The sequence below is a fragment of the Danio rerio genome, chromosome 9 (genome assembly GCF_049306965.1).
Source record: "Danio rerio strain Tuebingen ecotype United States chromosome 9, GRCz12tu, whole genome shotgun sequence".
NCBI classification, from domain to species: Eukaryota; Metazoa; Chordata; class Actinopteri; order Cypriniformes; family Danionidae; genus Danio; species Danio rerio.
Window position 1 is genome coordinate 29,942,501 of NC_133184.1, and position 17,587 is coordinate 29,960,087.

Here is a 17,587-nt window from a genome sequence, read left to right on the forward strand (position 1 = left end):
TGACTTTTTTTTTTTCTTCCGTGTCCTGTGGTAGCTGAAAACATTATTTGATTTGATATTGTCTTAATGTAAACTCTTCAAACTGCCTAAAAACTTTTTTTTTCCTAATGAACAAAAACATGGTTTTGGGACATGCTGTAAGAAAGCACATTCAGAAAACATTCAGAAATTGTGATTCAAATACAGATCATGATTGAAGTTAAGTTTATTAATTTTAAATTATTACTAATTACGAGAGGATCATGTGCCTATGATTGCTTGCGGCAGGTCCTGCATCATCCAATGATTCACCAATCAGATGATTCCTAAGCCACTATAAATACCCTAAGTTCCATTTAACAGCCATCTTCGTTTTTTAAGAATCCCCCCTTCCACCCCTACTTCTCATTCTTTTCTAGACGGGTGGCACGGTGGCCCAGTGGTTAGCACTGTTGGCTCACAGCAAGAGCGTCACTGGTTCAAGTCCTTACCACGCTAGCCGACGTTTCTGTGCGGAGTTTACATGTTCTCCCTGTGCTCACGTGGATATCTCCTGGGTTCCTCCCACCGTCCCAAAACATGCAACTTAAGTTGACTGATAAATCCAAATTGGCACCAAAGACATGCTCCTAGTAAGTAGTTATATCTTAAGAGCAATAACTAAATTAAAGCTACATAACAGTTCCCTCATGTCAATCTACATGACAATCATGACAATGACAATCTAGATCTTCAGTACACAATTCTCGCTATGAAACTGGCCATAGAAGATGTTACATGGGAGCACTCAGTGAATTGAGTGTTTTATGTAAATGACGAACCGCATAACAGAATAAGTGGGAATGGTCTTGACGTAATCTGAACACAAGTGATCAAGAGATTAAAAAAATTGTAAAGACGCTCTGCTGACCAACTATGAAAAATAATCTGAATCGACATTCAGAACCTATAATCGATCAAATTTTTTCAGGTTAATTTCTTTTAAAATTACTTAATTAATTACTCCACTTTGTGTGGGGTCATGTGTAAAATAAAAGAATTGTTCTTCAATCGTAATTGACTTAATGTTTAATTAATCAAGATTTAGATCTAGGCCAAATCACCCAGCTCTATATCCAACTGTGATTTGAATCACAGAAAACGCACCCATATCAGGTGAAAATGAGTCTCAGACCCAATGGATGTGTTAAGATGTCTTACCTGGACAGTCTGCACCTGTGGTGACTGAATGACTGAAGGTTGAGCAGCCTGGATCACTCCATGCACCTGCACCGTCTGACCATTAGGCAGCTGCACCAGGGTGACTGTAGGTGCTGTGGCACTTCCATGCCCGGCAGCCATTGTTACCTGACCAACACATCACACACACTGTCATCCTGACTCCAATCTCACTTTTTTTGTATTTACAACTATTATTATTATTATTTTTTTTAAATCAGATATTAAAATGAATTGCAATATGTCATTTTTCTACTATATCCACTATAAGCAATTGATTAGTATTTTTATTTTTACCTGTGCAAGAGTGGCAATTTGGGCCTGTGTAATCTGTTGGCTCTCAGTTTCAGAGACAGCAGTGTCTGCACCCTGCTGGGCATCGGCTCCCGACTCCATGGTCATTGAGTTAGCTGGTGAGAAATATAATGGAAATTTAAACAATGGATCGATACGGCAAACTATATGTAAGCTAATTGTTACATTTTTAACATTACTTAGCAATATATGATTGTTACTCATTTTTTAGGATTTCAGTGTGTTAGTGTTAGGCTTTATTTTGGATAAAAGCAAGTGAAATTTAAAGCATAGCATTATTGTATACTCAAGGTTGCAAATGTTTTTTTTTTTCAAAAACACAAATTCATAGTAAACCATTGTTCAATAGCTTTGTCTTAGTGTGAAAAGATTTTAAAAATCTTAAGAACCTTTTGTGAAATAGAAAAGTTTTTTTAATGTTCCATTTGAAGACAATAAATAACTATTATATTATATTTTATTATATCAAAAGAATCTATATTTTAAGTGTGTTATGGAATACTGCAGAATTCTAAAAATAAATTACATGATCTTAAACTGGGCATAAACAGGAAATTAATTTTCTAATTTTTCCCCCCAATTCATCTGATTCAAACCATGTATTTGTTACATTGCAGATACATCATACATACCTATATGAGGGGGAATCTAGACAGAATTTTCACACAATCCGCTGAATCCTGTAGGTCTTTACTCCTCTGCTACTGCGGAAATCTGACCATACAGACAGAGAAATCACTGTACTAGGCAATAATTTTGACATTACTAATTGAACTCCTACTCCACATGTCAATGATAGATGGTAAAACTGATGATATTGTTGGAAGACAGTGACCGTTAATACTATTAAAAGTAATGAGATTGAAGTGTCATTTTAAATTACAGGTTTAACAAGTTACAAGTGCATAATTGTTTTAATGTAAAATTTTTACAATGACATTTGTGGAGTGGAACTCTGTGGTGCCATTAATGTAAGTAATGCCAGATTAAATGGTTCCTTCCTTCCTTGATATCAGTGACTTGCGTATATACATGTGCATTAGGCTTTGTTATAAATCTAATATGTTTTTTATTGGGTTATTTATAATGTTGTGTGGTGGTTTTGTTCCATTGCCATTAGAAATAATGCATACAAAAGAGTAACAGTTCAATGATCCTTTTAGCTGTTGCAATATTTCAACATGATCAAATAATCCCAAAAAGGTTTAATATAAAACTGCAAAATGTTTAAATGGATAAGACAAGCAGATAAAAATGAAGCTCTGGCTCTTTCTTGGAAAGAGATGCTAATTTTAGAATATACAAATATAGACACTCATTATTAAACACAGCTAGATCATTCCTGTGCTGCAACTCTATATGGAGTTTAATTTAATCATTTGACATCATGTCGGAAATAAGGGTGCAGATTTCCTGCACTCAAGACAAGCATGGTTATGAATCAATACGCTGGCTATTTTGTCCAAAAACGGAGACTGCAACTCTAAAGATCCACTGGATCATTCCCTGTCCTGGAACAAACATGCATTAAATATGTAAAGTCCCAAATCAACGTATCCTATTTTTTAGATAGAGAAACCAACTGCTGAATCTTTGCTGAACATGTTTGCGATCAGAATCCACTGCACTTGCTGACCTTTAATGGTTTAGCACAGAAAACAGGCATTCTTCATTTCAAATGTATGCCTAAATAAGCCACGCTAATACATCTAATGCATTACAGTGCACAATGGAAATTAATCAAAGTCCCAGTGTGAAATTAAAAAAGATTGTAGGTTCTCATTAAAGAAAATCCCAGAGCCAAGCCCCCCTGGTGCTCTGAAAAACTTTATTTCTGCACTGGTCTACAATAACATCTAATATAAGATTGTAAAATTACTAGTGCACTGGACAGTGATAAAAATTAAGTACTGTAATAAAATGTCATCATATAGAGCTTTTACTGAGAGTGCATCACAATATGCTGCGAATGCAGTCCTGATGTCCCTTGACAACAGCATGTGTAGATACTGAAGTATCTGACCTCTAGACTACTCTGCACAGGTAGAATAACTAACTAAAATACTATAGACTTAATATACAACGTAGTGTTCATGCTTGGACCAAAATGAAAATGATGCATTTAGTCATGATTAATTTGATGTTCCCACTGTCATTTTTAAGACTTAATCTAAAGATTATTATAACATATTTGATGAGAACTAAAGATGACACGGATCTGAGTTCATGTGAAAGTATGCTGAGACCCCTGTTTGCAGATTCTTACCTAGGTTTGCTTGTTTGATGCACAATATATACACAATATATATTGTTTGAGCACTGATATCGCAAAGTGTGCATTAGCAATAGTCACATCGCAAGATAGGAAATGTTAAGTAGGGATTATAGATAACCAAATAACACAGGATAAACACACACAGGATTTGTTTGACACCGCAGATCTTTTATCATCTGCATGTGTTTTTAAGGCCTGTGACTATGAGAGAATTTTAAAAGAGTTCAGAGCCTTTTACATGTGCATAAAGACGTTTAATAAAATGATATTTATTGAAATAATAATGAAGACTGCAGCGTTCTTAAATTTGATTATTTATTATTGTACCTGAATACAGGTAGACTGTTTAATTTACTTTTAATATTTGCTTCATTGTGGTTTAGTTTTTCTCACATTTAATAAATTACCTTAAAAAGAGATATTTATATTTCACTCCTACAAAATCATCCCACTTAATCTAAAGTAAAAGCTTTTCAAATAGAGCCATTTAAGTCAGAGCCAGAGCTTTATTTTTATCCACTTGCAATTTCTTGGAAAAAAGTTAATTAAAAAATAAAAAATTATATATATATATATATATATATATATATATATACACACACACACAATTTTACTAGATGACTCAAGTTTGCAAAGCCTTTAGGTTAATTGGGATGATTTTGTAGAGGAGTGACGTATAAATATATTTATGCAAGTTATTATATGCATATACGAAACAACCTACAGTTGTAAATAAACACAATGAAGCAAATATCAAAGTAAAATAGACAGTGTTTTATATATCACGAGCTAACCTGCATCATGATTGTAAATCCTATTTAATACATTTACACATGAAACAACATACCAACAATGTCCCACCAGTTCCCTAAATAAAATGTACCATCACAAATAGCAATGTGAGCAACAGACTCAAAACCTATCACACAAATATCACATCAAAAATTATTATTAGTATAATTGTTTTTCTATCCCTGGTAAGATTACACTTAACTTTGAAAAATATAAAATACATAAAGTATATAATGGTACAATATCAAAAATCATCAAATAATGCTAAGTGGGTGTATTAATGATCAAATATGTACAAAAATGTAATGTATTGTACATTCTCATTGGGTGTGAAACAAAGACCAATAGCAGAATCTTGAAATAGAAAAGATGAGGAGAGGGAGCGAGCTCCAGCATGGCAGAAAGCGTGAACAGACAGTAATGTGATCTCATGACGCTCATAGTCTATCTGTGGTTTGATTGGTCATGCATAGTTCTCCCTCTACTTTTCAAATCCTATTTTCTGCCAGACAGATTATTCACGGAAACGTGTAGCTGCTGTACATTCGTAAATCTTGACATCTAAAAACGAGCATGCATCTAAAATTAAACCTACTGATGTAAAAAAAAAACAAAAAAATAACGCGGTTTAGTTATTTCAAAAACACTGTTGGCAAACCAGAAGAAATGCTTTAACATGCATCATCTAAATAGCATGTATTGAAATCGGCTGGTGCAACTTAATGTAAAACATGCAACAATTTAGCATTTCTTTATTAGCCATCTGAAATGTTCAGATATTAAAAAGTTTGCTATACTTTTATATAACCACATCTAACGTTATTTGCTTTAGGGTGCTCGTTTAAAAACGTGCATAATGAAACTTCAATAATAACTCAGCCCAGGAGGACTGCAATATAATCAGGGCGTGTCCAATAAATCGCACAATGAATCAACGATATTAGAGAAGATTAAATCATTGCTGAATGATATAACGTTAAGAGTATTACATCCTGAATTCACCTAGCAGCACACATTTTTGAAACCAGGGCGTGAAACAATTTAACAAGAAAGGGGAAAACCCACATATATGATCTGTACAGATGCATAAAGAAAACCAGGGGTGTTGTGCATCCATATTTCTTTGCATTTTAAACGATCAACCATGCATCAAGATTTCCCACCCTGGGTTTGAGTTGGTCTCCCGTTTTGCCTCCCCTCCCTCTCCATGCAACAACTACAGCCGCCATGATCTCTTTGTTTCCAACGGGCCGAACCCAAACCAGACTCTTATGCCATTCTGGACGAGCCCTTTCCCTCCGGACACTTGTCTCCTCTTACCGATACAGACTCCTTCCGTCACTCTCGAGCCCTCGGAGCTCCACTTTTATTCAGGCCGACACGTAAGAGACCGCGTCAGGCTACACCTCCGTCGCGTCACCGAGAACAACAACACAGAGAACGAGACGAAAATCCGATCATCAACCCCACTGCACTGGGCGAAAGCGACCGAGAGTGGGCCGGAAATAGCCGAGTGGTGACGGATATAAACGAAGTGACGCCGAAGCCGAACGAAATGGCGCGAACGCGATTTCCTGGTGATAGTTTGCCAACGAGCATCTCTCTCGCTTTCTCTTTCTTGATGAAACCGTTTATTTTATTACGCCCTGTGGAAGATGGACATTAACATAACGAAACTAACATTTTGGTTAATTAAAAAAAAATTTGTCCTTGTTGTCTACCTCATCTGTTAAATATAGGCCTACTTTATATTAACCGTGGGTGAGGATAAAAGACGTAGTACAAATATTTATGTAGTGGCATTTCCCCCTTGTTCCTTACTAGTGTTTTATTAGTAAATAATTTGGCAAATATGTATTTTACAAGCTAAACATACAAAATCAAGGCAGGGCACTTGACAATTAGGAATTCGCTCTCATCAAAATTGGATGATCAGGTCAGTGACAGGATTCTGAGATTAATGTAAAGGACATGAAGCTGTCATAATAAATAAGACAATGTTCGCAATTGTTGTTAAATTATGTTTGTGATCTGTTCAAGAAACAAAATATATATGAAGCTTTTAGATTTTTTTTTCTTTCGAACATTTTTTTTGTTCCTCCTTATCAATCATATTTGCAACATGATTTGGCTTATCTTGGACAGCCTTCGATTGGGAAAATATGCATTGAGAGACTTTATAAGTTTAATGACAACAAAGATGGAATATAGGCTACAATGTTTGTGTACACACACACACACACACACACACACACACACACACACACACACACACACACACACACACACACACACACCTTACTAGGCGTGGAAGAATAACCGTTTTCAAGGTATACCGAGGATTGGAAAAGTCGAGGTTTTAAATGCGCCAAAATGTTCTGTAATAACGCTCATAAGGTATGTGTCAATTTTTTTTTTATTTACATTTTTTTGTTTGTTTTTAGGACAGCAGTATCTCCAGAAGAAAATATATCCAAAGATGCCATTTTAAATTGTAAAGAAATCTGTGTTTTTGAAACAAATGAATAAACACCCACACCCACACTTACGCACACACACTCATACTGCCCACACACTCAGTCTCTATTTCATACTTAAACACACAATCACTCACAAAAAAAAATGTTAAAATTGTGTTTAGCATGCATAAATATGGCAAGTATATACTTTTTAAGGCCATGAAAACTCCAGCCTTTTTCATGTGCTAGATTACGAAGTGACCTGTCTTAAAAAATACTAATAGGTGTGGCATGGATTGATTTTCTCGATAATGTTTATATAATGCTTTCTTGGTTAGGAAACATCTTAGGGATTTCCAAACAGTCTAATTTGTGGTTCTAATTAGTTAGACATTGAAAAAGAGAGCTGAAGTCCAAATCGAAAAAGTATCACAGATTACCTGAATTTATGTTTTAGTAAATTTTGTTTATATTTTGAAATGTAATTTCTACAGTATAGGTTTTCAACCAATAAAAAGCTACTTTTATTTAGTTAAATTATGGTAACCACAAATTAACCATGCTTTGCTACAATGTAGTTTAACCATGGTATTTAAATTTGTAACTCATGATACACCTATTTGCTTAATGAAGATGTATTGAAGTTCACTAGCTGCAACCCGTAAGCTATATGGTTATGTTATCCAGCAGTGAGTTTTAGTTGTTAACTGTGTATTGGCAATCCATCATATGCAAAACAAAACCATCGTGTTCATCAATTAATAATTAATTCAACATAAATTTTCAAGACAAAGACAAATCACCCTATTATTAGCACTAGTCGACGCTGGCTTTCCTATCTGAATTGAACATGCTAAATTCGCAAACATACCTCATTATAAATGGAGAGGAATACCATGATAGTCAGTTTTGGTAAATTGCAATTATTACCATGCTCTTACTAAATAAATCCATTATGTGAAGCATGCATTTAGAAATGGATCACAAAAAATTCCAGTCTTTTCTTCTGCCACCGAATGGGGCATGAAATGCAGTGGCTCCTGGAGCCATAGTGCAGAACGAGTAAATATATTAAATATTTAAAATATGGGGACAAAAAAAAGGTCTCCCAGCAGACTCCATATTAATGTTTTATTTAACACTCCCTTCTAGGCCTATGGATTTAGTGCCTTTACAGACATTAGCTCCGAGTTGTCTGTTAAGGCAATGTATTATTTTATTCTTGATTAAGTACATGAAAGTAAAACATAACCTTTAAAACTGCAAATTTTAAATTGATTTCAATAGAGAAATTAAGTAATCTTAGCTCATTGCAATGTATACAAATCAAGTTTTAATAGTGTTAACAATGTTTGAACATGGCGTGGATTTAATTACTGGATTTTTAAATAAATGGAGGATTAGATGTTTTTAGTGGGAAAACAAACATGGGGCTATTCGGCTAAAAATAATCATCAGAAAAATAAATCCTGGTGCAAATATTGCTCTTTTATAAAGTTAATTTCCAACACTGCAGGTGCTCATTGTATACACAGTATATAGACAATATACAGCACACTAAGCTCTGTTTACAATATATGCAATAAACCTGTAGTGTATACAATAGCTTTTGACACAAGACTAGTGGTCATTTTGACTTGTGAATCTCCTGAAGTTTTAGGCCTTATCTTACAAGTAGGAGAAATTAGAGACCGGACACTATATATTTAAAACAAACAATATTAAACCAGATACAATTTAAAGAACCTAATGTACGAATATTATCTGTACATGTATTTTTCTCAACACATGTACATGATATCCTGGACCACAAAACCAACCAATAAGGCTACTTTTTTTTTTTTTTTTAATTTTACTTAATCTGAAAGCTTCAGTATATTTTCCTATGTTTGTTTGGATGGACTTGTCTCAGATACAATTATTTGATAAACTGGAATCTGAGGGCTCAAAAAATGTTAATATTGATGTAGAACTTTTTAAATTTATCAATTTCCCTTTGGGATGAATAAAGTATCTATGCATCTAAATTGTCCAGATTAAGAATCAAACGAAGCAATTTACTAATTAAAAATTAAGTTTTGATATATTTACACAATGAAATTGACGGAATATCTTCATTGAACATTATCTTTTCGCTTAACATCCAAATGACTTTTGACAGAACAAAAATCAATCATTTTGACCCATACGAATGGCTATTGACAAAAATACCCCTGTCTTGTGCTCCAGGGTCACACATGCAAAATGTTTCGATTTTGAGGTTACATAAAATCCTCAATTTTAAGTTAACACATGGGGGCAGCAGTAAACCTTTCTTGACACAAGATTTACAGTTTTCTCTTGAATTATCAAGATGCTGCAGCCACCATGAAGTCCTCCTGAAGGGGGCAGCATTTACACATTTTTCCCTGCATGCACTCAATAACCCCACTCTCTGAATGGCTACGGGTTTTGGGTGTGTGAGTTTATTCGTGTGGCAGCCCTTTTTATAACCCTCCAGATGCCCGTTTGGTGTGCTTTATCTGTTTAATAGCGCTTTACTGCAACAAGCCATAAAACCTGCTTTTTATTGTGACATGAAGCACATTGTTTGGGGAATTGACCGTCTCGTTAATGAACAACCATGAATTTGTGCTCGCTGGATGTCTTTAGGGAAAAAGTGACAAATTGCGCAATATGTGAAATTATCTTTACGAGACTGCGTGGGCTGACAGTAGACCTATAGAGTGATGATAATGGGAAACTCTTGTGATATACACCAAAATCAATAGAAGAATTTGCTCGGTTATCACAACGCCAGAACGTTAAAATTGCCCACGTTGTGCACGAGGCTCGGCTCTTGTGATATCAGAGGTGTTATTGAAAACATAAATCTAAAAGAAAGCATCTTTTATAAAGCTTTGCAGTGATTGTGTGAATTGTATGTAGCCGGGTTTTATTCTGTTTTTGTAGAACAGTTTCTGTGTAGGCTACATGAGGTTGACCTTGAGAAGGAACTACATTCAGAGTTGGCCATAGAGACTGTTTCCCCTCCTCCTCCTTTTTCTCCTCCTCCTCCTCCTCCACCTTCTTCTCTCCTTTGAGCTCCTGCTGCGCATCATCCCTCGAGTGAACACACTCTCTCTCGCTCAGTCTCTTGTCTGAGTCTGGCACGGTTGTGTCTCCTCTCAGCGAAAGAGGACCCATTAGGATAAGCAGGACTTACAGCGCTTGAGTTTTTGGGGGAACTGCTCCATTGATGGTGCAGTGAGGGTGCTCAAGGTAAAAAAAAAAGAGAGAAAAGAGCAAGAATGAAAAGAATACTGGATTCATTAAAGCCCTTTGGATACTGCAAACCCTGCACAATACCAAATATAAATTCATCAAACGTTGTCAGAGGAAGCAGAAGAGGCCGATGGCTAGTTGTGCTTTTTGTGATGTGAGCTGAACAGGGCTTCAAACACTACTGCTCTTGAGTGTGATTCGGAGAGTCGTATTAATGAAAAGTTAACAAATTAAATTTGTGATCATCCGTGGTTGGATCTTTTAGAATATTCCCTTCAGTGTAGCTATTCAAAAGGAATCGGCAACGATGCTAATGTGTTTAGCCCTTAATGGCCTATCGTTGGAATTGCAGATTGTGTTTTATTTGCTGATTTATATTCAACTAATTATGCAACCCAAATTATCGAGGAAACAAGACTGAGCTCTCCCAGTCGAGCAGAAACCCATACTGTATTTTGATTTCACACAGATTTGTGGAACAAAATGATAGTTAAGGAGCAACATTTTCCATTCAGGCACGTAATAGACACTCGTGATGATTCTTTATTGACGTCTATAAAGAACATTGGTGGAACCTCCCCACTGCACAGGTTCATTATTCATTAGTGAAAAATGGTTTTTGTCTACTATTAACAATAAATTCAAAATCTGTTTACAGTTTTTTAGCAAGTGGTTCATTTAGATATGAAAAAACTATTGTGCATGCGACCGTAATACCCTTATGATCAGCAGCTTCTCATAAATGAATGCATGTTAAACATGTCAGTTTTTATTGTTGCTATTTTCTTACTTATTTAATTTACCCTTTTAAAAAACAATGCAATTTAAGGTTACACCTAATGAATACATGAAGGCATGCACACACACGCATTCTCAATACTTTTGAGAAATTTAAAAGAACATAATCTAAGAATTATCCTGCAGTATTAAGCCCATTGGACAGGACTGAATAAATTTCATTTGTTCGTAACTGTTCCAATGCAGTTTTAGCACTTATTAAACCTATTTAAAAACACCAAAACAGCATAAATATTACTCCTGTAAAATTCTCAGCCAAAATAACTTCACTTCACTTGCATAAAGATTCACTTTCAGGTTAGGGTGGGGATCAATATTTCATGCTGCAATGGTTCGTCAATAGGTATGCATATTTATGTTTCTCAACATGATTCAGTCCCAAAAGTGTGAGAGACATGCGGAAAAGGCTAAATATGTTTTCAAAGGCTTTTGACACTAATGTAGCTTATAAATAATTTTAGCAAAATAATTATTTTGACGCATAGTGAGTTTTGAGGAATTCGTATGCCTTTCGGTTCAAAAGTTTTACAATAATACACGTTTATAGGTGTTGCTACAAGAAGCTTTATCAAGGTTCTGGATAATTTTTTTTACTGCTATAGAATACAAAGTCTATAAATGTCACTAACAAAATCTAAAGTAATATTCCAGTGACATTTTTTTTTGCCACATTTTGTGGTATTTATGCTCCAATCTCATGTTAATTTCTGGCTGTGCTTTGAATGCACCAATGAGCTGAAGGAATCAGGCTTTCCATGTGCACATAACAAAATCTCTTTATGATAATAAAGTGTGAATGGTTTTCATATTGTAAGATTCTTCATCTATATCATTATAAACAAGAAAACATTGGGTCGGGGTCAATAAGGATGGTATTTTTAGTTTCATTCAGTGACTGTGATCCCTGGTTCTCACTCATGTCTTTTTCTCTCTGTGTTGTTTGTGTCGGCAGTGTTGATATTGGTAGACTTAGAGAAAGTAAGAGCCACAGTTTTTATTGATGCGTGGGCTCAAAGGCTGCCTCAGTGTAGCTGTCAGTGAAGTTGCAGTCGCTTTTTTATATTGTGCTGTTCCTTATAATAGGCACTAGAACTGCAATGGTGACAACAGTAAACAGAGTAGATAGAGATTTTGTATACCCGGAGGAAATCTCATTGGCCTTTTCTGTTCTTTAAAACACAAACTTGGTAGTGCAAGCAAAGTTGCCGCTGACAGAAACCTCAACATGAATATGTAATATGTAAATCCATCTCAAGCTGACAGACAAAATATGTATAACAAAATGCACTGTATGAAGGAACGGATAGCTTATGCAAAATGGTTTTGCATTTATTTTCAAAGACTGTTGGGTTCCATACAAACACAAATGTATTTTTTCCTAATTGGGTAAGCCTTAAAAAGCTTTTCTTGGGATCTTTGACATCTTAGGATGATGTTTTCTTGTGTTGTCTGACCTCTTCTGATGTTAATATCTCTGGTAAGGTGTTGTGTGAGTGTGTACATGTTTGAGTAATCACTGTCTGTGCTCAGGAGCGAAGGAGGACAGTGCAGTCGTAAACAACGAAGCATGAGCACCGAGGTCTGCGTTTCTATTTTTACTGCTGCGCAGGAGGAAGCAGCATAGAAATGCAATCGCTGCATAATGCATGGCCCCTGTGGAGCGGCACTGGGGTGTTACACAACCAGGTGCTCTCTCTGGACCTGAGCGTCATGCTGCTTTGGCCGAACCCTTGCTTTAGACCCACTTTACATCTGATGGAATTTGTAAAGTATCGCTGGATATTAATTTAAAGTTGGCGCACATCTTAATTGATGTTTAAGTGAATTAAAGGCCCCAAAATACTTAAAGTGAAATTTGAATGATGTCATTTTGAACTAAATCAAGCCAAAATTAATCTTGCTTTACAGATTGACAAGCAAATAATCTGAAAAGTTTGATTTTGCTGGCAAATGCCTTCAAACTACTGGTCTGTGATGACGCGATGTTGGTTTAGTCTAGTTTGCATCTTCAATCGTGATAATCTGTTCCACAATCTTCTCATTTCCTCTGTTCAGTCCGTCAAGGCAGTGCAGGTAAATGTGGGTGTGCACTGTATTAATTCAGATGGTTGCAAGATCCACACACACGTCATGAGTGAGTTTATTTGAAAATAGTTTGGACGAGATTATATATTTAACATGATTTTATGACCCTGCTAATTCTGAAGCAATCGCATTGCTTTCAGAGCCTCTCTCCCATAACAGCTATTCATATGAGTAGTAAGTGTAAACAAAGCGTACTCTGTTTGTGAATTCTATCCTTGTCTTGGATCATCTCACAAGCCGCATCATAGACACATCCTTCTAATTGGTCAACTTCAGATAGAACAACAGGTATGCCCGTTCAACCATGCGCACCTCACGTGTTCAAGCCATGTACCCAATTTTTAGGTTTGTAAAACCACATGAGTATCAAAGATTTTCATGTGAATTTCGGATGGGGGGAAAAATGTGCACAATTTTGAACAACAGCAAAAAATGTACAGTGTTCACTTTCCTCAAGGTCCTAAGTAAAGGTTTTGTCAAAAAGACCCCACTGCATTTAAAGAAATGCAATATTGAATGAGTATTTTTGATTAGTTTTACTTGTGATTAATTTGTCTAAGGGGGAAAGGACTAGGAATGTCAGAAAACCTGCTCTACAGTGTTTGAATATACATAAAAAACTAAAAATAAAAGTAATATAACAACACCATTTTGCAACATCAAGCAGCTGTTTTTGAAGCAAAAAAAAATAAATCAATGGAAGCAATCAATAATGAGAGTCTTGAGCCGATCAGGATCCAATGACTGCACCTGCTGTTCCATGAACAGAAAAAGATCAATATGGAGGACTGGCACTGTGATGCTGACTCAGTATTTTTCTCGTTTAACATTGTTAATAAGTAAGTTACCTGCAAACTACCACATCAATCGGATGCTTTCCTAACTGATATTTTTTGACCACTATAATTTTAGATAAAAAATATGCTGCACAAATTTTCATCTAAACTTCTTTCTAAGCAGTGTGGACAGCATTGGATGTTTCCTAACAGTGTAGCACTGTCAAGTATTTGAAACCTCTTTTTACAATTACCAGAAGAATAAAGTAGCTTTGCTTGTAGTATACCTCAGGGCCTTGCATCATCTTACGGAAAACAGCATGCTTTTCGAGGGCAATAAGAGTTTGTAAAAGTCTTCACTGTAGGCTCACTGCATTTGTTGTCAGCTCTGACTGAAGCAGACATAGACACATGCTCCATTAATATTCACAGGGCAAATGCACCAGTAATGCTCTCTTAGCTTCATTCTGTCTTTTCCAAAGCTGTTCAAATCATGACAGTCATTCTCTGTCTGTGGGAAATTAACACAAGCAAGAAACAAGTCGCTGAATGAGCCACAGCAGAGACCGAGATTGGCCTGATGCAAAAATTGAATATATAGGATTAGGCCCTAGTCCACATTCACAAAAATTTGAAATGGTGCAATTACGGATTTATAACCCATTGCTATCCTTTTATATAAATTAATCCTACTAAACAAAACATTCACCTAATTTTTCATTTGTCTACTATTTTGTACAAAAGTAGGCCTATAGAGTTTACTGTATGCTTAAAACTGGAGAATCTGAGCATTTCCAGCAAAGTCTCAGAATACACAATTTATAATTTCCTAAAAGGCCTATAAAAAGAATGATGAAGAGCGATTAGACTGACAGACGATAATGCTAAAAGTTTTTTTGAAAAAAGTAAATATTGCACTGTTAACAAGAATCTAAACTAACTTGCATCAGTTCCCAGGTAACTTACTGTAATTTTATTGACATTTACTGCACTATTTGTCTTGCTGTACAGTATATGCTTTACACAATTGTATATCTTTACTATAAAATATAGTAATTTTCACAATGCATCTTTAAAATACAATAAAATACTGAATAACTGTACTACAGTAAAACTGTAGATTACATTCATACATTTTAAATAACTGTAGATTGAAACTTACAGTTAAGTCCGCCAGTAATGTATTGTAAATCAGTTTCAGAAAAAAATACTGTATTTACATTTACAGGCACCATTTACCTTGAGTGTGTATGTATGTATGTATGCATGTATGTACATATATATATATATATATATATATATATATATATATATATATATATATATATATATATATATATATATATATATATATATATATATATATATATATATATATATATATATATATATAATCTTTACTGTAAATGATACAGTCATTTTCACAGTGCAACTTTAAAATACAGAAACATACTGCATAACTATCCTACAGTAAAATACACTTCACATTACAGTTAAACACTGTAATTTAGAAAAATAGTTAAGTGTGGATATAAAAATGTATGATACAATAAAAAAAAAAACACCTAATATTAATCAATCAATGTTGATAATTAAGGATTGCAATATTTGTCAATAAATAATTGCACTTTCTTGATTATAAGTTACGAAAAAAAAATATAGGCTATTCAAAGCCATTACTGAAGGTTGGCATTTACAGTTGAAGTGAGAATTATTAGACCCCCTTTGAATTTTTCTTTTAAAAATATTTCCTAATTATGACAGAGCAAGGCAATTTTCACAGTATGTCTGATAACATTTTTTTCTACTGAAGAACGTCTTATTTGTTTGATTTTAGAATAAAAGCAGTTAAAATGTTTTTACAAATTATTTTAAGGTCATAATTATTAGCCCCTTTAAGCTCTATTTTTTTTCAGTTTTTTTCTAGAGTAGCCCTAACCTGCCTAGTTAACCTAATTAGTTAAGCCTTTAAGTGTCACTTTAAACTGAATCCTAGTATCTTGAAAAATATTTAAAATATTATGTATTGTTATCATGGCAAAGATAAAATATATCAGTTATTTGAAACTAGTTATTAAAACTATTACTTTTAGAAATGTTTGAATTTTTTTTCTTCCGTTAAACAGAAATTTTGGGGAAAATAAACAGGGGGCTAATAATTCTGACTTCAGCTGTATATAACCGTTTACACATAGCGGAATTTGACTAACCTAAAATGAATTAATTTGGCAGCCATTGAATAAAATTATAAAACGGAAATGGCAATCGTTTTCTTTATTTGTTGTAAGGAAAGTCCTTAGGGTGAGTCATGGGGTTTATTTTTGTTTTATAATTAATTTGTATAAATTTATTAGCAGAACAAAATAACCAGTGTTAACTGATATAGTGTAGGTTTCACAAATCTTTTCCCACAGCTCACGGTATGGTATTATTTTTGTTTATCAAGTTCATAAGCCGACAAGTGTTAAAATGGAGTAAGTTACTGTCGACAAGAAGTGTTTGAGAGCTGTTTTTCATCTGTACAGCATCATTATAACAAGCATCTGTTAAATAATTAATTTATGGGAAAAAAATAATTGAGCTGATAAGGTGTAAAAATTAAAAACCTCTGGGCTTTTCCTTATGGCATAAACCCCATTTTCTCTGTGTGTTTATATCACAAAAATTGAAACAAGATTTGATTTGGCTTTCCTGTCAGCATGTTTGTGTGAAATGGCATGATTGCCTAAAATATTGCATTACTAACAAGGTAAATGAAATGCATTTTAAAGCAGCCTGCTTCATGTGGTGTATCCTGTTAGAGCGCAATTTCTAAGATTTTGTACTGACCTTTATGGAAAGGAGGAAGAAATTGTTTGTTTATCTTTTTAATTGCGTAAAATGTTTTTGGATTTATTTCTGACCTGTAAATCTTTAGGGATGCAATTTTATCTTACTAAAGATGCTCTTTTATAAAGATAAATAGAAGTGCCCTTTATTGCAAGTCTGTATTTGATTTATAGGTAAATGGCATATTTATGAGTAGATTGTCAAGGAAAAATCTATTTTATGTTGGAGAAGATTTGCTCTTGCTTCAAGATTTGGTCAGTTACCCATATGCCCAGCTATACATTGTGATTATTGAATGAAAACAACAGCAAGAGTTGCATAGTTATTTTGCTAATTAATAGATTGTTCTGCCTATTTGTGCAAATTTAAGCTGCTAAATTCAGACAGAGAGGGACTTGGTATGCACAAAAGTTTGCAATATTTTAGACAAACTGATTTTAATAAGTGGTAAAAGATGCGTATGGACTTTAAAATATTTGGCTAATATTTCACTTATTTGACCAGAAATTAATGTTAAATTCCTTGCCCTGGAAATTCTGGTTCAGTTTATCCAACTACATACACCTTTTTGATTCTCTTTTCTTCTTCTTCTCTCACTCCTGCTTGATTTATAACATTTGTCTTTAGTACTGTACAAAAAAAAAAGTTTTTGAGGTCTGAGTGATTAATACAGCCCAAAACATGACAATAATTATTTTCAGCAGCAATTATCAGCAAAATATGTGAGTTTTGTTCAGTTCAGTGGTGTTATTTACGTTCTGTGCCACCAATTGGTGACATTTCATAAACTCTTTTCA

At 34.5% G+C, this 17,587-nt stretch overlaps 1 protein-coding gene across 3 annotated transcripts in view; it reads right to left on the reverse strand.

Annotated features, from left to right (window-relative positions):
- creb1b (cAMP responsive element binding protein 1b) overlaps nt 1-6,014 on the reverse strand; it is a 16,083-nt gene extending 10,069 nt beyond the window's left edge. For 2 of the 3 annotated variants that reach the window (XM_005167700.6, NM_001017818.1), the window contains 4 exon segments: nt 5,900-6,014; nt 2,145-2,226; nt 1,495-1,607; nt 1,180-1,326 (listed from right to left, as the gene is read on the reverse strand). In XM_005167700.6, coding sequence (XP_005167757.1) covers nt 1,180-1,326; nt 1,495-1,599 — 252 coding nt within the window. In that variant the 5' untranslated portion in view covers nt 1,600-1,607; nt 2,145-2,226; nt 5,900-6,014. 3 annotated transcript variants of the gene reach the window in all.
- Nucleotides 6,015-17,587: the final 11,573 nt, after the last annotated feature.